The sequence below is a fragment of the Seriola dumerili genome, unplaced genomic scaffold (genome assembly GCF_002260705.1).
Source record: "Seriola dumerili isolate Sdu_G_001 unplaced genomic scaffold, Sdu_1.0 BDQW01000169.1, whole genome shotgun sequence".
Classification (NCBI taxonomy): Eukaryota; Metazoa; Chordata; class Actinopteri; order Carangiformes; family Carangidae; genus Seriola; species Seriola dumerili.
Window position 1 is genome coordinate 3,368,083 of NW_019174424.1, and position 26,577 is coordinate 3,394,659.

At 41.1% G+C, this 26,577-nt stretch overlaps 1 protein-coding gene across 1 annotated transcript in view; it reads right to left on the bottom strand.

Moving 5' to 3' along the window:
- Nucleotides 1–25,735, bottom strand: part of LOC111227073 (ras-related protein Rab-26-like) — a 51,948-nt gene extending 26,213 nt beyond the window's left edge. The window contains exons 1-4 of the mRNA XM_022752459.1: nt 25,364–25,735; nt 23,249–23,359; nt 5,121–5,162; nt 2,380–2,446 (exon numbers count right to left, since the gene is read on the bottom strand). Of these exons, the coding sequence (XP_022608180.1) occupies nt 2,380–2,446; nt 5,121–5,162; nt 23,249–23,359; nt 25,364–25,549 (406 nt within the window). The 5' untranslated portion in view covers nt 25,550–25,735. The remainder of the gene's footprint in view (nt 1–2,379; nt 2,447–5,120; nt 5,163–23,248; nt 23,360–25,363) is intronic.
- Nucleotides 25,736–26,577: the final 842 nt, after the last annotated feature.

Consider the following 26,577-nt stretch of genomic DNA (forward strand, 5'->3'; position numbering starts at 1 on the left):
CGCTGACAATTATTTTTTTAACCCTCTGCCACACAAAGCATTTAAAGATTCATACACAATTCATTCCATGGCTTTGCCCAGGGTCAGCTGATGTAAAAAGATGTACAGTGCAGCTTTAAGCAGGGAAGAAAGCCACGAGGCTTACTCTGAAACCTGCAACGGCTGTTTGATAAGCAGTGACATGATAAGCTCACTGCTGAGAAACAAGGAAGGAAAAAAAAAATAGGCTTTTTGTTTGTTTTTAGAGGTTTTGGAAGGCTCACAGAGACCGACAGTCCAGGGTGAACACGGTATGCAGGCAGATCAAAATGTACTGTGCTTCCGTTTGAACAAAATACTGAAAGCTGAACAAACCACCGTAGCTCTAGTACAGGGCTTGAGAGACTTCAAAAGCTCACTGACTGTCTGTTGCTTCAACAGGGGTTTGTTCAGGTTAGACTAAGTCGCAGTGAATCACAGTCAGCAACATTTATAGGCTTGGTATCTACATGGGTGTTCAAGTGATGACTCAGCTGTTACTGTGATACTGCAATTAGGCATGGAACTGTATATATGAAACTGTCAAACTTCTTACACGGGCTGTAAAAAAAAGTTGCATGTTCTGTCCCATGTTAAATATTTGTCTCCAGTAATGCCAGAGACCCAGAGGCTATTTCTAATTTCTAATTCATTTCTCACTCCAGCTCTTATGACAGAAAAGTGAGGAGGTGATCAACATTTTAAAAAGGTCACATCTCTGATAATTAGGATGCGTGGACCTCCTTGATGTAGCACTGTGCTCTGTGGTATAGATAGTGCAACTGGCTGGACTCATCCTCTGACAGGCTTTGCGGTAATAATGGAAAAGTGATTGAAAATCCTGACACAGAGGTAGGTATAAGTGTGTAAGGCTACACTCCAAAGTTGTGAGGTGTGGTTTTTCAGAGGATGATATGCTCCCTAGGCGTCTTGCCTGAAACTGGCTCTGCTAAAAGTCCTCCAGGGTCCCTTTCCTCCAGGAGATGGACACAAATAAATCCTGCTGTAATTATGCAGGCTGATCGCCAAACCATGACATGCATAATGAGGATAATACACAGACACAGATCATTTACACTCACTAAATCATGTATGCATGTAGTCGCTGACACACACAGAGAAAAACTTCCACTGCTTAAGTTAAAAAAATAAATGGATTATACAGACACACAGTCCAGATGGTAAAACTTCCCTTTGATCACACAGGGATTCCTGACTGCACAGAGATTAAAAGACCACTTCAAGTTATGCATTCTCAATACATTTTGGGGGTGGGGGGTGGCAAAATGACAAATACACACTGCAACATCGTCTGAATATCAAGTGCCAAAGACGAACCAGAGCCACCATTTTCACAAAAGCTGTACTGCTCTGTTGGGTACAAAAAGCAATTCATATAAAGCAGTGAAGTGTGTGTGTGTGTGATATGGGAACATGATACTACCGTGAGAAAACTGCATGTACACTCTGTAGTGCACCTGGTCCTGTATAATAGCTTCACCGTCCTTGACGCTGTATATGTGTAATACTTGGCTTTCTCACACACAAACTCATCTGGATGGTGGAAAAACAAAGATAAAAGCTGAGTTACCAGATCACAATATGCTTTTTTACTGCTCAAGATTTTTGGGCCCTTACACACCATCTTATGTGCATTTGATTCATTTCCAAAAAGCACTTCTGCCTCGATTATCAGCTTTGTAAGAAACCGATGGAGTGTTACCACTTGCGAACTTGCGTGGCTAATAAGGATATCATGATGAATAAAAAGCAGGTATACACACAAGCAGGCTCATATGCAAACACGAACCCATCGGTGATGACTGATTACAGATCATCAAAGGGTGCCTTGAATCCCGAACGTGTTGTCCTTCCATCTCGGGAGAAGAGTCGTAAAAACCTCAGCGCTTGATAATACTGCACAGTGGAAGAAAAACAATCTCATCTGCACCTCGACACTAACACGGCTGTGAATTATAACTGGAATAAAACTTTATTTTCACGGCAAAGCAATGGGTCAAAACAAACTTCCCTAAAACAGATTTTCACCGTACCTTTATGCACACAAAAAGAACACATGGTACACACTCTACTCAAACACTGATGTAATATGCACATTGTAAATGATGGATTGGCTGAATCCACACACACACACACACACACACACACACACACACACACACACACACACACACACACACACACACACAACATCAGCATGTCGAATGTGAAAGTGTGAACTAAAAACAATAACTTTTCAGCTAAGAAAAGGCTGAATCTGCATTACAACTATCACAAAAGTGTATTCTAGTGTGTGTGTGTGTGTGTGTGTGTGTGTGTGTGTATGTGCAAGGGTCTCACCATGGGCGTCACGGTAGTAGGCATGAGTGACACTGCGGAACCGCTCCTGTCCAGCTGTGTCCCAGATCTGCAGAGAATGAGAGAGGAAGGTAATCACTGACAAGAGAGACGTTTCTATCTTTCTAATAAGTATTCTGCTTGCTCTGTCACTTTGCTGAAGCTCATTGTCAAACCATCCATTCAATTTACTCCTGTGATAGGTAAGGATATAGGATAGGATAAGTCTGGAAAATGGAAAACGAAATGGGAGACAGGACTATTTGAATTCAGCCCTGAAAACTATGCTGTGCTTAAAGCTGCATTCATTGATTTATTTGGTCACTTGGGGGCAGCGCAGCAAGCTACAGTATATTATCACTGTCAGGTTATTATGGCTAATGTATGAAGGCTTGTTTATGTACATATCTGGCAAACACACAGAAACATTTTACTAGCATTTATTCGGAGCAGTGAGGAATTTAAGTCCAACACTCACTCTACTTACAGCTCTCCTTTAGTCTCTACTGAATCCTGATGGAAAGTTTCCGACTCTTTAGCTGCTAAAAGCTCCACTGAGTTCATCAGCTAGGCGCTAACTGTGTCTGTCTGCTGTTTGGTGCTGACTGTGGAGCATGAAGTGAGTTTATCAGTACTGTTTTTTTGTTTTTTTTTGCTGAAAACAGCAAAACACGGTTGAAGAGAGTGAATCAAAACAGTGCAGTCGCAGACTGTAAAACTAAAATAATGAGCCGAAAGTTGCTAAAATGGTCTGTAGAGCTGTGGTGAACCACAGTTGATAATTCTCTGTGGGTTCTCTCCTTTCACATTACACGTTGTAATTTGATCTATTGTTAACATACAAATATGGATTACTAGAGCTTTAAGGTCACAGCTCATTCTGCATATTTATAGCATGGTTAAAAAAAACAAAAAAAGCCATTAAGTTCTGATTAACTGGTGCTTAAGCCATAATTGATAAGTTTGCTTTGTATTTGTCCTTTCTCATTTTTAGCTCAGTCTGGATCATGAATGAAAATCAGCTGTGGTCGATACCATTCCTCTCATTGTCCAACAGCAGTGGAATTGGGCTAATTAAGTGCATCTTTGTTCCCCAGCAGCCAAAACTGTTTCTCATCGCAATTTGGCTCCAATAGCAATCACATTGTCTCCTAGACCTAAAGCAGACCTGCACAAGCTGAGTCACTTAGTTTTTGCATGATCAACATTACCTTTATTTTTTTTCTAGCCTGTCACCTGTTTGGATACAGGCATTGCCATTCCCTTTGCATGCCTAACCACTTTCCTCTCTCTTCCTCTGCTCTCTGAGACTTGTCAGCTCGGATGCTGGCTCTGCCTCCTGATTTCCCCCTGGGGCAAGCGTCCCCCCAGGATCCAAGTGGCAGTAATGAAGAATGGCAATTACAGGAGGAAAAATGAACTCTCTCTCTGTGTTTGTAGGCTACAGGCTGCTCTGCAAACTGACTTTAAGCCAATTAACCCCAAATGAATACATCACAGAGCAAAGGCCCACTCCACCAGCCTCCGTCAACCCCTAATTAAGATCATTAGGGATGATTCACATAATTACTTGCAGTGTTTGACAGCAATATGAAACACACAACAATGTTGAGTTGTTCTCAGTATGGGCGCCAGTTCTTAAAAAAAAAAAAAGTGAATGAGGTGTGGAGAAGGGAAGAAAACTCAAAGCCTAATGGAAAGTATTCATGGAGATGGATAAAACCTAATTATCTTTCAGCGGCTTTTTGTCTCCAGATCATTGACTGTCCTCACAAAATAAGGCCACAGACAGGGCTTTACTTAATTATGTGCGATTAGTAAAAAAGTAAAAAAAAAACAAAAGGCACTGTTAAACCAGTGGCCCCTTGGGACAAAGTATAGTATGTACAAAAGAGAAAGCAAAGACATAAAGAGAAACAACAGAATGTCTGTTTGGAAATTTGCTCCAACATTTTTGAAGTGGTGAGGACTCGCCCGCCGTGTGAGCCCGGGGGTCATCTCAGCGGCTCACAGTTTGGTTCCTGAGGTGACTGGGTAGTCAGTGTGTGGGCGTCTTATCTCTGCAAGGCATTTGGTAATTTACCGCCTAGCTCTGTTGTCTGTATTATTTGAAATATGTTATTCAATTAATAATTAATCATTCTTTTTAAAAGGGAAATGCAGTCTCAGAGTTGAAGTGTAATATTTTTTGCTGAAAGTTTGTCTGAAGGTAAAGCTTAATACATGATACATACATGTTTTATTGAACACTTTAACAACAGCGCTGCCTCTGTGGTTCTTATATGTACAGATGTATCACCACATTTTAAATGAAAATAAATATAAAACATGAATATAAACAAAAATGAACAGAGGCAGTGTGGAAAATATTACATTTCCCTTTTATTTTCAATATATAATAATAAGTGTTTCCCCTTAGTGTCCTGGAGCACTTCTTGTGTAGCAGTTCTTGCATGTGTATTCCCTTTTTGCATGTGTTTTCATATTTGTTGCATTTCTGGATTTGTAGTGCATTTCCGTTAATGTTTGTGCTTTTACTTGTGTGTGTGTGTTTTGGGCCACCGTGAAAATGTTTTTTTTCTCAGAGAACTTGGAAGACAGGGGAGCTTGGAAACAGGATTTGACAGGCGGCCACAATGCGACAGAGGGAAGAGCCTCATTCTTATGTGGTTGGCACCTTTCTTTTGATATCTATTGAAGATATCTGTTTTTGTATGACTGTCATGATAAATTAAAGCTCTTACCTGGAGCTTCACCTTGACTCCATCGATGTTCAGGACTTTATTCTGGAAATGAAAGCAAAACATAACAAGAGACGGTGCTGAAATTTAAGCATTTTTCCAACTAGCAACAACGTTTTCAGTGTGTGGAAGGGTTAGTGTGTGTGTGTGTGTGTGTGCAAGTGTGTGTCTCTCTGTGTGTGTTTGTGGTCAGACACCTATCTGAACTGTCTCTTCCTCTCATCTTCCCGCCACACTCTTCTCCCCTCTCTCTATCAATATTGCATGTCTCCACCTCACTTTGGCCCCTTTTGATGAAGCCTCGCCTCTTCCCTCCAGGGGATTAACCCACTCTGCTCTCCTCACCTCCCGCCATCTCTTCATTTCGAGGGAGACATTCCTCTGATCTCAGCTTCGATCTGCTCCACCACACAGCAGAGTGAAGCTCAGCTAAATGGACGTGCAGTTTCCCAGGTCAGAGGTTGACTCTGTCTTGAGAGCTGAGTTCACAAAGGTTCAACAACCTGTCGTCAAATTAACTTCAGTCTAAATGATGACAGGATTTGGTTTAAGTTAAAAATATCTCGACCTGCACAGGGGAGCCATTCACGTCATTGATCGACATCAGTCATCTTCCCACGAGAGCAGTACATCTTATTGATCTACACTACACTTTTTAATGGTTCCCCTCTTTGTGGAGAGATTTAGAACAGCAGCTAATGATTTTTTTTCATTGTCAATTAATCTGCATCATTTTTCTCGATTAACTGATTCATCATTTTGTTTAGTGAGAAAATAATGAAAAATGTTCATTATATTTCCCTGAGCCCAAAGTGGCGTCTTAACAATCTGTTTTGTCAACCCAAAGAGGGTTTTTTATCATATATAGCAAAGAAAAGAAGCAAATATTCACTGCTGAGAAGCACAAATCAGAAAATGACTAGTGTCTTTGCTTGATCAAGACCTCAAGTCCAGGCTGGGGGGCCTTTGGGTATCCTTGTTTTTATCCTGTCACTTTGTCATCTGTGCTGTGACTGCTGTCTGAAGCAGCTGATCTGCCAGCTCAAACCCCTGGACAGAAAAAAGGTAAACCCCTTGAGCCTTGAATTCCACCCATTATGAATCAAAATGTGATTGGTTAATTCACCTGCCACTTTCTAAACAAACACATGTGGCTATGGGGCCTTCAGGCCTTCTGTCCTGGTTATGCAATTCTAACCAATGAGAGAGTCAGCTAACCTTTTCTCCACCTAGAGACAACAAATTAGAAAAATCTGATGGGATAACTATATTTTCATGGTTTTAGGACAGTAACTGTAAAAGGCTAAAATTCGTATTAGGAGAGAGTAATTATTAAATGAAAGAGATTACAGATAACATTTAAAATGCTGATATGTTTGACATTCACTGAAGGCCTAGAAGGCCCTGAGGGTCCCTCACTGGTGTAGAACGGCAGCTTTCCATATCCTTCTTGGACATCGACATCAAAACATCTTTCACCACATGCGTTGCCATTTTCTATGAGCCAGTGACTGCTCCACAAAAGAGCAGGTCAAGATGTTCTTCAGTGACCCACATACAGGCCTTCCCATAGAACTGCGTGGATTACTTCACCTGGTGCCACAGCAACGCTCAAAACCTCCCCTTAACATGGTCTCCTCTGAGATGCTCCTGAAAACCACCGCTGACCTTCTAATGCTGCGATCCCCGAGGAGAACCAGAGGATATTCAACTCTGACAAAATGCTAATCTCTCATCAGAGCTCTTAGAAATAGATACGGCCTTCGTTGACGTGTTGATTTACCGCTTCTTGAGTCACAAAGGAGGGATCTCATACATATTCACGGGCAAGTCGAGCTGCGAGCTAGTTTGTAATGTGCTTTGTAGTTTGTAGTGTGCTCTGATAGGAATCAGAGTCTCAACAGACTTCCTCCATGTTGTTGCTGTCACTAAAAACAACCCACAATGTGCCTGTAGGCTTCATAAATATTTAGTGACCCAGAAAAAGAGGCTCGTGATTGCATCCTGGTGAGGATTTTGGGTGGTTAGCCAGGCTTGATTACGTCGATTATTATGTTGGATTTGTTAAGGAGGAAACACTTGAAATCAGCCGGAACAGGACACAACAACTCAGATTTAATAAGCTTGGGGAGCGTGGACTGAGCAGGATAAAATGTAACTCAGCAGCTTATACACATGAGTCTACTGTGGAAGACAGGGGGAATCAAGGTACTGTAGATTAAAGACTGTCAATCACACACTTCCAACAACACTGTCTCCACTTCACTTTAAAAACTTTCTTAAGCTTCAACCTTTTTCAAGCCGACACAGCTCTTCTCTGTGTAGTCGCAATTTGCTTACAATTTACAGAGCAGAGGCTGAGAAGCTTGCACCACTTTCAGGTCAATTTCAATCCCTGAGGTGCAGCAAACACCCTCCAAACAGAAAACATCTTCAAATACAAACTGCTCTACTTACAAGCCAGACACTGGATGTTAACCATTTAATACCCTGCCTGCCCCCCCCCCCAACCCTCGAAGGTACATGAGTGAGAAGGAACAGTCGGTACAGAGTGACTCAAACATCACTTCTCAGGGATCATAAATTACAAATGTATGAGGAGCTTTCAGAGGGGCCCGTGAAGTGTGAGTCAATAAAACATTGATGGCAGAGGCGTGAGGCAAAGAACAGAAGCGTGATGGCCACGAAAAGGATGTGTATGACACGAACTCGCGGCGTTGATAATGAGAAAGAGGCTGTATCATGTTGTTCCTCAATGTCTCTCCTTTAGCTCCGAAGGCCTCGGCACACGTTAGAAATCAAAGCAGTGGGGGAAATAAACGACATAAACGAGGGCAGGGGTATACGGAGAGGCAGGGCGCGCTACTCTGCAGTCAACCCGACTCCCGGCTGTCAAGTTTCCTAAGTCATGCTGACAAAGAAGTATGCGCGCACTCTCGCGTACTGTACTAAAAAACATTCAGCCCCTTCACCCTCCCTGTGCGCTACAGAGTGGCACATGTTTTATCAGCTGCTCTTCAAAGAGGCTGGGTGATGATTATGATGACAGATCGCCCACTCCATATCAATTAAAAATTACTCCTCTTTCTCCCCTCCTTCCCTTCCTCTCTGTCTATCTTACACCCAATTCAATCTCAGGTCCAAACAATCTTATGCAAATTTAGTAACCTGCAACTGGTGCACCTTAGTATCAAGTAGACGTGTTGTAGTTGCACTTACTGCTATGGGTTTAATGCCAGTAGCTTACAGCCTGCATTCATGACGTGTATGGCTGTGTGACTATTATTGTTTTAATTTAATTTTTAAGATACTGTTGTCGTGGTTGGACACTGTGTGAAGTGGAACCTTTCTAATGTGGCATATATGCAGCAGACGCCCCCACCTATGTTATTTAAGAGGCTGATTACAGATACTCCATGGTTGTTAACTTCAGACCTCTCTCCTCTCGTCTAGTCTCGTCTCCTCTCCTCCATCCTGGATACAGCCTTGTCAGCATTTCCAAACCACAAGACACTCTTTTACAAATACTTTCAATTAAGATGCGCTGGATATTCTCCTGGTGACAGAGATAGCCCAATAAATCACATTACACCAGACCCACAGATAATGCAACCTATAGACACTATGGGATTCATTCATTGACTGGCTATACTTGCTGACCCTGTGCATGAAGCAGAGTGGCCATAGCTCATGTGGTTACCATGATTTCAGCTAGTAATCAGCTGGTAATTTCAGGAGCCTTCCTGTTAATGGGCTCCCTCGCTTGGGTGACTCGGGTGAAGTTAGATACAGACTAATTGAAAGAGCACTGGGCTTTAGGGCTTCAACAACTGCACCGCTGCAAAAAAATGCAGGTTGGATGATTCATTTCTATGAGACCACAGCACTGGTAGAGCAGGAGAGCTGCTGCAGAAGAACACAGAACAAACCAAACCAAAAAAATAAGATCAAATAAAACTGCAACATCATCTGGCACCGCAAAGCATTGCCTAATATGTACGTTATGCAAGAACACAATCCAGACACAATACCTTGTACCGTGTACTTTGTGGCATCACTTTTTCTGTGCCTCACTTAGCTGAATGGCACTCCAGAGTGTAAAGCCTTAATATTTGACATCCAGGAGTCTGCTCTAAGAAGCAGGTTTACTGATTTACCTGGGTAACTCTGTGCACTTTTTTACATCAGTCCATGTTTCAGATTAAAGCTCCTTCTTGGAAAAAGCCACTGCTTTGTATTTGATCTTTTACCTGTAACCTGTAGCAACACGTTCACACCAACGCAGACACTTGCTGGGATCCAAACATGCCTTTTGGCAGTACACACACACACACACACACACACACACACACACACACACACACACACACACACCCATGGTAGGCACCCACACACACACAGCATTTTCTGATGCCGTATCACAGATCCATTATTCAGCGGAATACTGTGAGACTAAGCCTTGACCTCTCTGAAGCTCTTCCCCAGGATCTTTTCACATGCTGGCCTGATACAAATCAAAATGGCAGCACAACAGTGTATGGTTGTGTTTGTTGTGACCATGTTTGGTGGTGAATAATGTGGCTGATTCACAGGACAGAGCAGGCTGTGGGGCAAGCTGTTGGCCGGAACTCCAACATCTCTTGCCTGTCCTTCGATTTTTATGACATTCTTTTCTTCAGCTTTCCTCCTCTGCCATTTAGACATGAAGATACAAACACACACACTGTACAGTTTGTTTTACACTGTCAAGAAAGCACGCACACACGCACGCACGCACACACACACACGTGCAGTGCATGCTAACACAGCCGCTACAAGCGTGGCCAAATTGAAAATGTCTATCTCCCCTCTGCCCTCCCTCTCATTTTTCTCCAAGAAGCCCTTTTATTTATTTCGGTCCAGTGTCATCACAGACTTCTACAATGAATATCTGCCAACACATATGCTGCTCAGATTTATTATTTTCTGAACTGTTGAGACACATTTTCTGAAATGAGGCACCACTTTCTCAAATCACAAAACTAACACGAAGCAATGAAGTCCTGCACATTCAAGGAAAAAAACTAAAACAAAACAAAAAACAGATCACAAGATTACATTGGACATCTTTCCGTCTGCTGCAGGCCACTAAGGTTCGCCTATACGTCATCTGTGAGCTCAGATCTGGTCAGACAGCAAGGGAATCCATCCCTATCCACTCTGATGTCCCCGCATGTTGATTACATCTGGAGAACTGAGTGTTACGCCTGTACCGACTGTTAAAGGTACCCAATGTATTTCTTGACCACTAGTAGTGCTATACAACAGCTTTTTGAGTGGGTGCCGGTTTTGTTTGTCTCTTGGATGCGCAAGAGGGTACAGTTAGACAAAAAGAACAAATCTGCATTATACTGCACGTGAAAATGGGTAAATTACATTAATACAGTAAAAGAGTTTGAAATGAGTTTGTGAGATGATTTTAAAATAAATGACTTGGACATAAAAGTAAAGTCAATGCAGAAAATTAGAAATTCCACCCATTGTCTGCTTCATAAGATCCACTACCTTCAGGTTAGGCTTAGTCTCTAATATAATATTTTAAAATAAAAACGGATATCCATTCCATCCACCTGTTATCCTTCTCATGTATCTTTTTGAAGAACAATGTCCATCTCCCCTTGCTTTATGTCTCTTTGCCATCTCTACTTCTCATCAGCTTCAACTTGCAATGCCCCCATATTCCAACAATCACTTCCCTCATGGTTAAATATTCATAATGCTCCTCGGGGCTCGCCACTCTAGATCCCTGTGACATTAGGGCAGCAGGTGGCAAAGCTGCTTTTCATTAATTACAAACATCTCCCTAGGCAGAAGTTAACCCCCACCCAGTGCTTGCACACTGCACACTCCTACACAAGTTCACACGTGCATGTGCGCACATACACAAACATGGCATTCAAGCGTAGCTGAATGCTTGACAACTTTTAATTCAGTAAGGGCCGGTGCTTGTATATCATCACGCCCCTAATTATAGAACTACACACAACAGGACAATTAGACACAAGCAAAATGGCTCAGTTCACATCTTCATATAGCACATGTATTGAGTTTCTGTTTTTTTTGTGTGTCCAACTCGCTCATTGTAGCTCCTATTTCATCTTAATTCAATTCATTGTTCAAGCAGAAAAAAAACATTACTGCCACTTGCTGGCATGATGACGCCTGGCACTTTAATTGCACCCACTCAGAGAAGGCAGGCGGTCAGACAGGCTGGCAGGCAGGAGAGTGGATAATGGAGAAATCAGTCAGCCATCCTTCCACTCACTATAAAAAAAAAACAAAACAAAAAAAAAAAACATATAGAAGCTGGAAACAAGTGAAAGACGGATGAATAAAGACCATTATGATTGAGGAGATGGACTGTCAGTGACTTCCACAATGACAGAGCAGCAGCTTGATTTTTGTGAGTGGGTCCGTTATCATCATCTCACATGCCAGACCTGCCTGTCTCCCTGCTGTCGCATTTTCCATCTCCTTTCATTACTTGCTCTCTAGAATGAGCATAACAGACACTTCCAGACTCATAGCATGATTTCTGTGGGTTTTAATTTTTCAAATCCTTCTTAAAAGCAAATTCAAATACTTAAAGCTGCAGTATGTAACTTTAAAAAAAAAAAAAAATCTAATATCTTTAATTGAAATATGCTCCAAAACATGGATGTAACGAGGTGCTGTCAAAGGCCTCTGTGATCTGGACTCAATGAACAGCTGTCAATCAATGAACACACTTCTGGTCTACTAGGCTTCAAGCTGGTATTAGTTTCTGAAAGACGTCACTATGGCCGACTTGCAGGTGAAGAAGCACTAGCTTGATTTCCTGATCTTGTATATTGCAATTTAAATAAAGTAGAGTCACTTTTTTCTGCTGTTCAGTCAGGGTGCTCAGTGTTAAGGGTCAGAAGTTCTGATGCAGCCTCCTGTATTAGTTTTGAAGTTATCATGCAGTGTTTACATCATGAGTTAACATGAATTATTTACTGAATTTAAGACATTCAGTTCTTTAAGCCCCTAAAATATCAGCCCTAAACCCTCTGCAACAGAAACAAAGTGATGGATCACTGGATGGGACTGGTGGGAGGGACTCAAAAAACAACTCCAGGAGCATCCTTCAACTTGTCAAATCAACAAGTTTGACCACGTTGCGTCTGTCATCAGCCTGACTCCTGCTGATCTACAATGTCAATTCAACCCTGAGTCCAGATCTGTTGGGGGTTTCTTCACTGTTAAATGGGAGTTTTCCCTCTCAATTGTTGCCAAGTGCTTGGTCATGATGGGAACTGTCGGGTTTCTTTCTATAATATTGTAAGGTCGTGACCTTACTCTCTAAAGAGCTTTGAGATGATGTATCTTATGATTTGCTGCTATACATTTACATGTGCTCATTTGGTACATTTTTTTATCCCAAGCGTCTTACATGTGAGATATGTAAACAAAATTGAATTGCATTGAATTGAATTTAAAAAAGCTGCACTACTGTGTTTTTGCAAAAGAGGAAAATCACCCACTGGGCAGCAAAATAAGAAAAAGCAAAAATAAAATCAAAAGTATGTAAATCCACTCGTACCAAAGTGCATCTACTTTTTGTCTCCAACTGAGTGGCGGTAATTGCGTGATGACTAATATCCACTTGTTGCATGAGTCACGCTCTCAGAAACACGCTGTCTGAAGAGGATGACCTCATGTTCCTCTGAACAAAGATTTTCAACCATTACACAGACCCTTCAAAATGCAGTGTATTTATGATAATGTGTTCTAAAAAGTCTCAGCTATGATGTTTGTGCACTTGGAACAGAAGTCAAAAGCAATCTACAGTGAGTGTTTGTGGGTGTATAATGTATACACTAACACACACAAATACACACATACACACACATACATACACACACATACATGTTGAATCTTTTCCAGTCAAAGATGAAAGTAAGCGGAAAATGATTCATATCACGCTTGTCCTCATTTAATTTATTTCAGAGTGCCTTCGCTGAGGATGGACTTGATCATGAGTCAATGTTGGATAGGATGATGGCTCAGCCTGCATGAGGGTGTCTGTGTATGCGTGTGTTTGAGTCATATTTGGTGAGTTCCACAACAGGGCTGCAACTAACAATTTCTTTTATTAATTCATTCTTGATGAATTGATTAATCATCTGGTCTATGGTAAATCAGAAAAGAGTGGCAGAGATCATAAAAGTAAAAGTTCTTAATATGCAGAATTCACCTCTGCCAGTGTTATATTACTATATATTATAATCTTGGATTAATCTGGGAAGTGTCATTCTAATGTTGTAGCTGGTGAGAGCAGAGCCAATTATAACCATTTTATACTGTTGGATAGTTTACTCTAACAATTTATAATATTTTCAATGAATTAATCGTTAATCGTCATGTTTTAGTGTAAAATCGTAATCAACAAAGTAACTAATAACTATGTGGTAGGTGTTTAAAAAGTACATCTGAGTTTTAACTAGTATAAAATGAAAATACTTAAGTAAAGCAAAGCTATTCAAGTACCATACTTGAGTAAATGTACTTTCCACCACTGCAATTTACTATTATGTATTTTGTGAACCTGGAACAATCAGTTGTTTTGTCATTTTCCTTGAAAAAATTACTACACAGTGAATGAAAATAGTTACAGATCTTCTCTTTATCATCTAATTGATTAATTGACTCATTGCAGCTCTATTCCACACATGAACACGTCAGTTCAGTTACCAGCAGGGGCTAGACACATACTGTAACAAGAGCTGCGGGCCCATATCTCCCCTGGTTCATTAACAGTTGTCACATCTGTTGAGCATTGTTATCAGTGTGAGATTGTATACTGTATACTGTATGTGCATGTGTGTGTGTATTTACCACTATTTGTTACCACTGAATGTGTCACTGAATGGAATTGAATGGAAACCACACCGGTATGTCACTTCATGATTTAACACAAACAAGATAGACAGGCATCCCCTATCAATAATCTAGTGATGGCGAGATTCAATTTGATAAGAGACTTTTAATGTTTAATGTCTTTACACACATACAGTATATTCACATGTTCAACAAGAAGAAATAACGTCTCTTCCTCTTCCTTGTCCCACTGTGGGCTCAGCTGAGACCCGTGAATTGACTAGCCAACATGTTTTCAGGTAATTTACCTACTAAGCTGTTATCAGTGCTATTGACCATATGATGAGGGCACAGTCTTCCAGTGCAACCGTGAAGCACTGTTTACTGGAGGTTGACCAGACCCAATAAAATACAACCTTCATGATGAATTACAGGTCCTAGGTGGGATGATTGGCTCGGCATTATGGGGGTCATAGGTCAGGAAGGAAGTCAATATTTACGGCTTCAATTTCCAGTGGTATGACAAAGGACATCAACAATCTCCGAGCAATATGGAGACATCGCAGCGAACATGGTTGTTTGTTGGCTTTTGGAACATTGAATGCATCACTTCTTTTGTAGGTTTTCTGAAGGACATTGTGTAAAAAAGAAAATGTAAACTGGGTATTAAAGCCCTGCCAACCCTGGATTTTTGAGGTTGATACCAATATTGATATTGATCAATATTGACCTATTTTATCCATACAGTAGATATAAAACACATTACATAAAAATTTTTTACTGGGCTCCTTTAAACTTGGTTATGAAAGAGTCGTGACCAAAATATGTGCAGAGCAGGAAATTTTATGACTGCTGTCTTTAACTATATAACTATAACTTTTAACGATAAACAACAACAACACAGGACTCTGAGAGAATGTGATGGAGGTTTTTCATTTTATAGACCAAGCAATTAACTGATTATGAAAATAATCAGTAGTTGCAGTCCTATTATCTAGCTGTGATGAGCTAAAATCTGGCATTAATAGCAGCCCTGCTTTTATATCGGTTGGGCTATAAATACTTTAGGTTGAATTACTAGAGTCTTATAACTGCAGAGCCACTGTTTCATGGACCAAATGCAAAATTCACAGAGACTCCAATATCATTAGACAAGGGAGTCTATTGCCTGTCTCCACTGTGGCAAAGGATCCAAGTAAATGAGATACATAGAAAAAGCCTGTTACTTTCCTTTAACGTGACTGGGTTCATCATCATAGCCTGAAATATGCAGGGATATTCTGAACCCCTTCCTCTCCTCATTATATTTTCAAAGACATGCAGCAGATGTGTTATTGTTGTAAGCATGTAATGGTCTCCGACTGTGGGTTTTTAGAATAAAAGATTCACATCTGATTGATTGGGCAGTTTAACCTAGCGACAGTTATTAGACACATACGCAATTATCATGTTTCTGTAACTGATATAATGTAGAAAAAGAAATGGAGATTTGTTTCTCATTACTATACAAAACACTAAATAAGTGAAGTCAGAGCAGATCCCTTCTTGGTTGTAAAAGCAAATCCTCTGATCAGCATCATTTGGCTTTGAACCTGGTTAATTAGGATGAGAGTGAGCATATTTCCCATGTTGTGTTACCCCAGGGTGACAGAGGGTGAAGGTCCAACATCTGTACATTTATTTTTAATCCATCTTTCAAACTGATAGCTGCAAAATTCTCCAATGCAGGAGCTGAGTGCCGACATGCATCCCCCCTTCAAGTTATCTTAAAATCAGACGCCTGAAAGGTTGAGTGAAATTTTTGCTGTTGCCTGATTCATAGCCCCCACCCCCACATACATACTAAGTACGCCCAAAAATAACATCAGAGGGAAGTGAAATCGGAATCAATGGGACTGTCTCCTCTGTGTGAAACTCGCTTCTTCTGTGCTTTAAAATTCAAACTTGATTTTACTCATAGCCCAACTTCATCAACGAGGTGTGAAACCTCTGGCCCGACTTGTGACACACATGGGTCAGAGTGTCATTGGTGTAAATGGAAACATGAAGGGTGACCTTCCTGGTGAAGAAGGGTCTTACAGAGCAAGTCTAGACAAATGAGAAGGATAAGAATAAAAAGGCCTGATTTTCTATGGACATTTCAGATTATTTTGTACTAAATCTTACCGAAATTATATTTAGAAAAAAACAAAACACCATCTCTGAGGCGCAGTTTGGCTTCAAGAGGTGCAGTATAATGTTTACCATATTCACTGTCTGAGTTTAGCATGTTGGCATGCTAATATTGGCTAATTAGCATGCTTATATGGATTTTATTAATTTGAAAGTACTTGTTCAAACACCATTTTGGAAAAGCCAGGGATCACCAAAGTTACTAGGATTCCTCCTCTGAGGACCTTAAATGTCTGTGCTAAATTCAATGGCAATCCAAGCATTGTGAAAAATAACACACCTCAACCCAGCCTGAAACTGATATCCGAAGCACAGTTGCAGGTTTTCAGGTTCTCTCCTGTCACCTATTACTCAGTGATAAACGCAAGTCCATCCATTGTAGCTGTATCTCACAACAACGCCTTCCCTGAGGTAGCACCGCAAAGGTTAATCATTAAGATAAAGGTCTTGTGTAAAATACACACTACAAACAGGGTGATATGAATTAGTATGCCAGGTGTGATCCATGTCTCTTAAACCTGTCAGGGGCATTTTATGGACCACTCTTAGACAGAGTACACTAAGTAAATCATTGGAGAAGGGAGACAGTGCTGTGATGATTCATCTCCTCTGTGCTGCAAGTTGGACCGTGGGAACTGACTTCATTCCCAGAACGTAACATACAATAATAATAATGATATCTCTATATCCTCAGGAGACTAATTGTTTGTGATTACCTCATTGGGAAATTTTAAACATTGTGCTGCACATCACATGTTAATATGAGTTAAGTTACTTAAGTCACAAATCAGGCAGAAGCAGGGGAGGAACTGTCCCTGAGGTCAAGGCTTGTCATGCATCTCAAAGGGTGTCACAACGTTCGACTAAAAAAAACCAAAAAAAAACACAAATGTCAACCTCATGGTGACGGTAGAGGAAAAATCAGGGGGATCAACAAAGTCCTCAGGATACACCCTCTGGGAACCTGAATGTCTGTTCCAAATTTTGTGCTCAAAACATCATGTAAATGCTGAGATGTTTTACAAGATAAGTGAAAACTTTGGTGTACTGGAGGCACTAGACGAAAGGTCAAGGCACCATCAGAGTCACTTGGATTCATCCTCTGGGGAGCATGGATGTCTGTAAAATAATTTCATTGCAATCCATCCAGCAGTTGTTGAGATATTTGAGTCTGGATCACAGTGGTGGATCGACCAACCAACAGACTGACACTGTCATGCCTTGAGACTAAAAAGTTTGATGTTTCATCCTCACAGGCACTAAGTCTAACGAGCAACGTTGTTTTATGGTGCAGGGAGGTGGTTGCATAAGAGGTCTGTCACTCGGGGCGCAGTAGACATAACTGACAGCTGGGTGCAGCTCCCGTGTCTCTCAGCAGAGGTGAGAAGTGCTGCCCTTCTCCCCACCACTGCATTTACGTCATCCATGGAGACTGAAGGATTACTTCTCTCTGGTGTCATGAGGTGAGGTAGATTGTGAGGAGGAAAAGATGAGGAAAGGTTGTTTTTTCACCATGTTGGAAGGGAGAGGAAGGTTGTTGGAGTAATACTGTTAATTGGCTTCCCTCTGAGCATCTTTGCTTTCCTCCTTCTCCCTGAAATGACTTCTTCCCCTTCTTTCCTTCTTTCTCTCCCTGATAATGGTTCTCTTTTTGACTCTCATGGAATTAGTTTTTTGAGCTTTAAGACATTTTGATTGCAGTGATGGAGGCAGAATCCTTCCTCAAGCTGACAGTATTGTTTTTTAGTGAGTAACATTCGGGGGACTCATCATGTTTGTAGCTAGAGATAAATTCACCCACTTCCCTGCAGGTATGTCTAACCGTGGGGTTTAGTTGAAAGCGAGAAAAATGGTTTGCCCTCGGGCTACAACATTTAAAAGAATAAACAATACAACACACATTATTTCTAGTGAGAATATGCCAAATGCAAAAGAGCATGCCAGAGGACAGAAAAATGAAGCAAATTTAAAGTATGATGGATGGGAACAATTACAGTATGGGAAACTGATACTGGGACATCAGTGTGTAATTGCAGCAGACTGAGACAGACTGGATGTCATGTCAAATATTATAAGAGTTTGGTTACAGATAGGTAGACTTGGTAGCCTCATACACTACACACACATTTTGTGGAACCCCAGTCTGGAGGACGTGTTCAGAACCAAGGACAGCTCCCACCATGGAGAGTACTGTGTTGTTTGCCCACCTGTGGAAGGTGTAGACGTGACACAGCTGTCTATAGTAAAGTATAGCACACACATAGGGCCTACAGCACATATATTCCTTAAAAAGGACAAGTGTGGCGCGATTTTGTTTCTGCCAAAAAAATGCCATCAAAAGTCCAAAACCAGCAGATCCCACCAAGTACTGCTTGTGTATCCAAAGCCTGACATAGCTTATTTCTCTGAGCCATAGAGCTTCATTCATGTCCAAAAACTATCAAGGACATATAAATGAGCCACACTGGGTGACATCTTCATTAACAATTACTATATATAATATACATATAATCAATTATTCTACATATTTTCCTTATTTTTGTGTTAGTCTCACTCACACATCCTGATGCTGTAAATACTCATTAGAGTACCAAATGTGTATTAATCCACAGCTGAAAATAGTCCACAACAAAAGCAATATTCACGCCAGTGTGAGTAATGTTTGCTAAGAACTACAATACCTCGATGTTTTCAAAAACTTATTCGCTTTTAAAAAAAATGAAATTTTTAACAATTTACAATATAAAGGATTTCTTCCCAGTATTTCTTCAGTATGAATCAGTGGGCATGGGTCACAGACAGGGTGGGGGAGTTGGAAAGTATTGAGAGAATGACTAATGCATCGTTTTGGTCAGAAGAAAAAATACTGAATAGCACCATGCTTCTTAATAATTGTCCTAGACCCAGCAAATAAGGGCATTACAGCTTCCATCTTGGTCTCAGACTAATGGGAAAAGTAATGAATGTAAAATTACTGTGTCTAACTACTGTCTGGTGGCAACACAAGACTTGAATATGTGCTCTGTATGTCTTTATTATTTCTTTATTTGACAACTGTGGAATAGTTTTGATGTTTTGATTGGTTTTTATAGATATAAATGTTTACTTCACTTTTAACTTAGACTGCTTCTCATATTTTGATGAGTTTAATGGCTAATGTGTCCAATTAAAGACAAGATTAAATTAAGCAACTAAGTCTAAGAAAAAGGGAGTAACTGTGCAGTTTGTCTCATTCTGTTTGAGTTTTATCTGAAAAATGAATCTGTGCCCTGCAGAGCCAGGCCGTGATATAAAGGACAAGCTTGTTGCTTTTAACAGGTAAATGCTGATTTCCCTTCAGAAAGTCCTGCAGAGATACTTCTGATTTATTTTATAAAAGAGACTAGAGTTTCCATAGAAATGGCGAGAAACTGTATCCCTTCGAGCATGAAGACCTACACGTGGCACAAGGTGATTAGATGTGTTAGTTTAAGTGCAAATAGAGACGGAGAAAGTAGAATAGAAAATGTCATGAGATTTGTGTGAGATGCGTGTTGCAAAACTGTATTTCAAATACACATTAAACAGCAAGCTAGAGGGTGAAGACCACATCAGAGGTCCTTTTCACTCAGAAAGCAGAAAAAAACAACATGTCTGAGCAGCAGGAGTCATTTACACCTGGCCGATGCCTATTACCTTCTGCTTATGACCTCCTGATTGAAGCAAAGAAGAAAAAACCAGCGCTCTCAGTCTTGCAAGCTCAGGACTTCATGAGCCACACAATCGCACACAAAGACAAGCCCTGCTCTCCGGTCAATCCCAGTCACCTGCCCATCAGTTAGGACCTGTATTACCATGGCAACAGATGATCTGGACATGCTGCATCATGCAACTGCACTGTATTCTCTGATTTTCTTAAGCCATACCTGGTATAAGGGAAAAACCTGAAAGGGTAGAAAGGGTATCTAATAAAATGAGAAAGGTTGTATTGCTATGTGAATTGACCTTAAAGAAGAACTCCACTGATTTTACACATCAAAGTCTGCTCACAGCTCCCAGGCTGCACTGCTGCAAGGATGTATATGAAGCCTTTTCTGGCTTCAGAGGGACTGATGTGAAATCGCTTTGAAACTATTCATTTCAGTAACATGTTCTAACAACACCTTATGCAACAAAGTTTCTGTAAACTCACTTAAATAAAAACACAACACTGCTTCATCTATTTTCATTTTCTTGCATGAATGAGCCAGAGAAGTACACATATTATTATGATAAGAAACACACATTAATTGAACAATAAGCAGCGCTTTAATGTATGCTTCACTAAAGAGTGATCAAGATGAAATCATATCCAGTTAACCTGATTTAGCCTATGTAGATTTCCCATAAACCTGTATAGAATCAGCTCTGTTTCCTATTAGTGCTTGGCAGTAATTATCTGTAAATGAAAATCAATGAAAAATATATTCTAACAAGCTACATGGAATTAATATGATTACATTCTTGTCCGTCTTTGTCTGTGAATTTAACGCACTTTACAGTGAGATTTTTATAAATGAAATGCTGTATTTTAAGCCTAACAAGGCTCCAGTGCAGCTCTGTAATCCTGAGAACATGCTGAGGTTTAAATGAGATGAGACTACAATAAACAAGAGGGGGAAGAAAACAGAGCATCTCGCTGCAGCTTTGAAGTGGGAACCGGATCAAATCCCCGTACGAAGCAAATTGCCTTTCTTTCCCACCAACTAAAAGGGATCAAAACTGTCTTTCCTAAAAATAACGATTACTCCCCGTCTATCTGTGTCTCTGTGGATCCTCCATGGGAAGACAAACACCAAGGACCTTCATGTTTTCCTACTCAACAAAGCCTGGTCTCACAACTTCTCAAACAAACATACTATTTATGCCATTTGTGCAGTTGCATAAAAAGGGTAACTTTACATGTATGTATTCATAAACTATATCAAATTTGTTCGTGAGAGTGTGATCGTGGTGATTTGGTTCCTTGTGTAGACTGTGTTGCAAGATGTAAAATAAAAAATTGAAATATTAATATGGAAAAAAAAGAGCCATTTACTCTTCTAATTAACAGATTCTACAGTATGACTCAAGAAGGATCTTCATGAATTTGGGGAGGTTTATTTCACTTGTACCAAAACTGAACCGTTTAACAAGAAACCATGCAGGAGAGAACGGGAGCCTTGAGGATGATAATGAAATTATTCATGTCACACAGCTCTGTGCCACACTGCAATTAAATAATAAGTCAATATGAGAGAAGAGCCGACTAAGCACTAAACTTTATGAGTTTTGTACTTTCGTCTCCATTAGTAGCAAATGCAGCGGACAGAGATAGCTGATGAAGGTCTCTGCTTTGGTTAGATAGGCCTAAATGTACGTCAGAGCTACAGACACTCTGTTATAAGAGATGTTACATAAGTAAATAAATCAACCGCTCATCCACCCACAAACTCTTCCAACCCACACACACACAGCTATAGAATGGTTGGATACTTTAGTTAAACACACACACACACACAGTGGCAGCTCATGCGAGTTTGTCTCTCATGGGTATAAAGGATCTAATGTTGCACTTATGCTTTATGTAATAGTGTCAACTTTGGAACTTTAAAAAGCTTTTAAAAATAAGTAAATTTATCATGATGGGTGGAGAAACAAGTCAAAGTAAACTTGCATGTAGAGTTTGTATTGCGATAATAAAGATTGGTGGAGGAGCAAGTCCGTCAACTAAAAGAAACGAGGGAGATTGAGCAGTAAAATACATCCTTTCAGTGAGTGACTGGATCTGTGCACTCCGCATCATCTCTGTTAACACAGTAGATTAAGTTTGACTACACTCATCAACATAAACTACTGAGATTTCTGAAAGTCAAACAAAACAAAAAAAAAACCCAATAAGACTTAAACACAGGATACAACAAAACCACAGAGTACCGCACAGATTTTACACATCAGAGTCTGTCTATAGGTGTTGGGAAGGGCTACTGCGTATCTGAAAAAAAAGTTGCGTAAAGTCTTTTGTGGCTCCAGAGGGAAATGTGCAAAGTCTGATACATTGCCTCAAGTGATGTCACACAAGACTTGGTTGGATCTGAAAACAACAAGTTTGAAAATGAAAAAAAAAAAAAAAAATCTGGAGGTGTGAAGCTACAAAGATGTGAGCTTGCCAGACCTCTGTAGCCCACTCCTCATGTCTGCTTGAGGCTAGCGACATTAACTGCTATGAGCTCAGCACACCTGAATCTCTGACCGAACTGTTGGCGGATGAGTTGCATTGTGGGTACTGTGGGCCCCAGGTTTTGAGAATAAATTATATATTAAAAAAAAAAAGATGATACTTTGAAACCTTTTTAAAACACAAAAGCAGAGTTTTCGGCAGGACTCTCACATTAGATCACACTGCGTATATTGTAAAATATATCTGATAAGACACATGAAAAAATACATTAACTACTGTGCAATGGTGTTTGTGTGTCTGTGTATTCTTGCATGTATATGTGCCAGTGAGTGTAAGGGGATTTAACTTATTTCAAACTGACAATGAGTAAGAGGAAACAACTGGCTACCAGATGAAACGGCACAGATAAGGCCTGAACTGACCCTGCACTTGAGGTCACTATAGAGCTGGAAGGAGGCAACTTTCTCTTTTCCCTGCCTTAGTGGTCGCCTGTGTGACCGTCTGTCTGTGTGTCTGTCTGCCTGTCTGCCTGCGTCTCATGAACAGACAGACACACGTGAGTGTGATCATTAGAGAAGATGGACATAGTTTTTTTTTTCCTGCTGCCCATGTGGAACCACAAAACTGGCACATGAGAGACACTGTGATCACCCAGGGAGCCAAAAAAACTAAAGCATGTCAAACTAATTTAAGAAATCAATATCCTATCTTGTGAAATTTCTAACACAGGAAATACTTTACAATACTTATTAGCTCTGCGAGAATAAAAAGACACGGAAGAGCCCTTTAAAGAAAAAAAATCCCACTAGTACTTACCCAGCCCGGGGGGCGCGGGAGGAGGGGGGGGGGGGGGGGTGTTCCTGTGTTTGAGCATGTTTGTTGAGCATTGATTTAAACTCACCCTAAAGTCAATGCCCACAGTGGAGATGAAGCTGCCAGCCAGGAAGGCGCCGTCTTTAAAACGGACCAGTAGACAGGTTTTCCCCACACCGGAGTCTCCAACCAGCATCACCTGTTCAGAAAACCAAGAGGGAGAAATCAGAGGTGTAAGGGTTAAATCTTCAGCCTGACTGACTGGTCGATGAGGGTAGGTGTGAAATAATTAGCAGAGAGAAAATAAATAAATAAAAGAAAGCGCATGTAGGAGCATGAAGAAGAGGTAGCTGATGTTCATGTGTTTAATTTTATATCAGTGTCTGATTGTTTGTCCTCAGAACATTTGAATCACTCAGCTAAATCAGTCCCGGTATTCTGGTTCTTGGCCAGTGAAGAGGGTGTATGTGAATGAGTGTGTGACTGCTCATTATGGCCACCGGTGGATGTCCGTAGATCCTGTCCATATGTGTGTGTCTGTGTTTGCACATCCGTGCATGTGTGTGTACAGACACACTTGTTTTGTTTCATTCCTGCTGATCAGACAGTCAGCGTATTTCTCTTGCACATGATGTGATCACCGTTATCAGGTTAGCTGAGGGACTGTGGGCCCTACACCATGGAAATCAAAAGTGCCTCTTGGGAGCAGAGAGGAAGAAGCAGAGGGGAGATGAAAGACAGAGGAGGCAGAATGAAGCGATGTATAGTAGCAGGTACAAAATTGTGGCAACGGGTAATACGTCTGCAGATCTCACCCTCTGTTTCTCTCTGCTCCCTATTTCTATATCTGTTATTCTTCCTTTGTCTTGTCGTCTCTCATGCCCTCCCCTTTACACAGCTCTGCATGATCTCAATGTTTGCAGCAGCGTGCAGGAGCAGGCACCTGGCCTTTCCCTGCCCTGAGGTTTTTCTAAATAAAATGCAATCAATTTCCTCAAATCAACAATAATGATATTACAGAGAAAACAGTATAAGATGAAATATGGCGCAATGGGCTACACATGACATGCACTACACTACACAAACAGGGATACAATACAGGTCAAATTCTGTGAAGCTGCAAAAAAAAAAAAAAAGTCTTCTGAGAGCTACAGTGGGATTTTGATCTGGGCTTGCAAGCAATTTAAATGAATTATTATTGAAATTTTGACTCAAACTGTTTGATACTTGTCAGATTGCTTAATTAAACATAAGAACAGGAGGTGCATGATAAATATTTAAGGAAAGAAAGGTCAGCGTAGACAGTGTATGGGTTGCTGAGCCCAAATGGAAACTGGAGACTGTGACTTTCTGTCTTGCAATTGTTAATGTATTGGCAGTGAGGATGGTGTGTGCTGCAGAAATGGCAGTCCTTGCATCCAAAAACAAATAATTAAACAAGAATATGTACTGCTCACAGAGTGAAGTGGCATGGACAGAACAATCAGTTCAATTGTTGTGCAAAAAAGAAAGAGCAACACAAAGCCATGAGTGCACTTGCATCAAACAGCTGCTTTAAAAAAACAACAACAAAAAAACATGGAGTAGGTGGCACGAGTCCCTTGAAGCTATGCTGGGAGTACACACAACTGAAGGATCTGTGGGCGTGAATCTGTGTTTGTGTTGTGGTGAAGTGACAGTTCTCGACTCACACAAGTGCTCACACTGTGGCTCGGCAAAGCACACTAACACACTTACTCAGTGTAAACGCAGAACCCACTGACCTGTGCCGCTGACACAAACACGCTTTCAACCAGTTGCACGGGCGCGAGCAAATGATTTGTTTGTTGGCTTGTCGCAGGGCGGCGTGCACCTTTCCAGGTTATCGATCGACCCTATTGACACAGCTGGTGTCTGGGGGCTTTGCTGTTGTTTAATGAATAAAGGTGGTTGTAAAGCGGAAGAGCAGTGGAAGGGAACGAAGTGGACCACAAACAGGTTCACTGTGTGTGTTTTGTCACCTCTACCTACTCGTCCCGCTGGGAAACAAAAGCCAAAGTGTCCATGTGATATCATCAGTCAGATTATTTACACTGTGGTTAGTTTATAGTGACCTCTATGCCCCCGTTCACTAGTTTGTACCGCACCCTTCGTGATATGTTTCCGTCTGCAATGGTCAAATAAAGCCCACCTGTACCTGAGTTGCAGTTCGTTCTCGTCTTACCTTGAATGCGATGTCATAAAACTCGCTGCTGTTGCTGATGGACGGTCTGCTGGGGTGAACCACGCCGTTCATCTGAACAATGCCCGGGCTGCTCCTCGCAGCTTTCCCGGTCCCTTTCCCGGTGGGGCTGCCTGCAGACGGGCTGCTGGTTGCGGCTTTGCCTTTGGCAGCCTTCTTACGAGACATTTCTCAAGATTTCCAAACTATCTCTTGTGAATCTCAGCTGGGGCAAACCGCAAAAAGACACACATACACACACACACACACACAAAAGAAATCACCAAAACCTGTGCGAGATAGGACTGAAAAGTTGCAGCAGCGACGAAGTTAAATTGGTAAATGTTATCACCTGCGCGTTGGACGCATGTTCCTCGACACCTCTCTGCTCAAAGTAGCCTACAAGAGAAATTGTCCCGAAATGCAAAACGCTGTTGCTTCCGCTGTGGTGAAGCCGCTTCCTGCTCCTGTCGGCTCGCTCCTGTCAGGACAACAGCCTCAGCTCTGAGCGATGTAGCGGCAGCAGTTGGTTGGATGTGATGTGGCAGAAAACTCCACCTTGAGCGCAAAAACAATCCGGACACACTTTGCGCTGCGCAAAACTCGTAGGCGCCTTTTAAGAACAGACTCAGCCTTTGTGTTCACATTATAAACTTACTGTAGTCCTCAAAGTCTGGTGTTAACGGGTTTACTGAGGGAACTTTAAGTGGCGAAACATAAGCAGCACCACGTGACCTCACGTTATCTGTTGACAATTAGCCAGCTGTATATGACCTGCATAGGCTACTGTAGTCGGACTGTCCCTGATAACTCTGAGGGCGGTGGAGGCCACAGGACGCTCTCCGTGGTGCTGAAAATTTGCTGCATCTTAACAAACACTGTTATGGTCAAATTATTGCCTTTAGAACTTAAGCTTTCTACTTAATTAAATCCTCACGGAGGCTTTACACGATTATGTCATACCTACTACTGTTCCACCCTCTCAGGATATTTTGACATTTTATTCCATGGATATTTTTTTTTGCAATAATTAGGCTAATGGGTGTAGACAGTGTGTTCCAAACCTTCAAAATAAGATGCTTATATTGCATAGCAAAAATTATGTATTTAGAGGGAGCTGTGAGGCACTTATACTTTCTGTTGTATGGCAATCTTTTGTGGTATGAATATTTTATGTTATTGTTATTTTTGTGCACACTCATGATGATACGACCTAT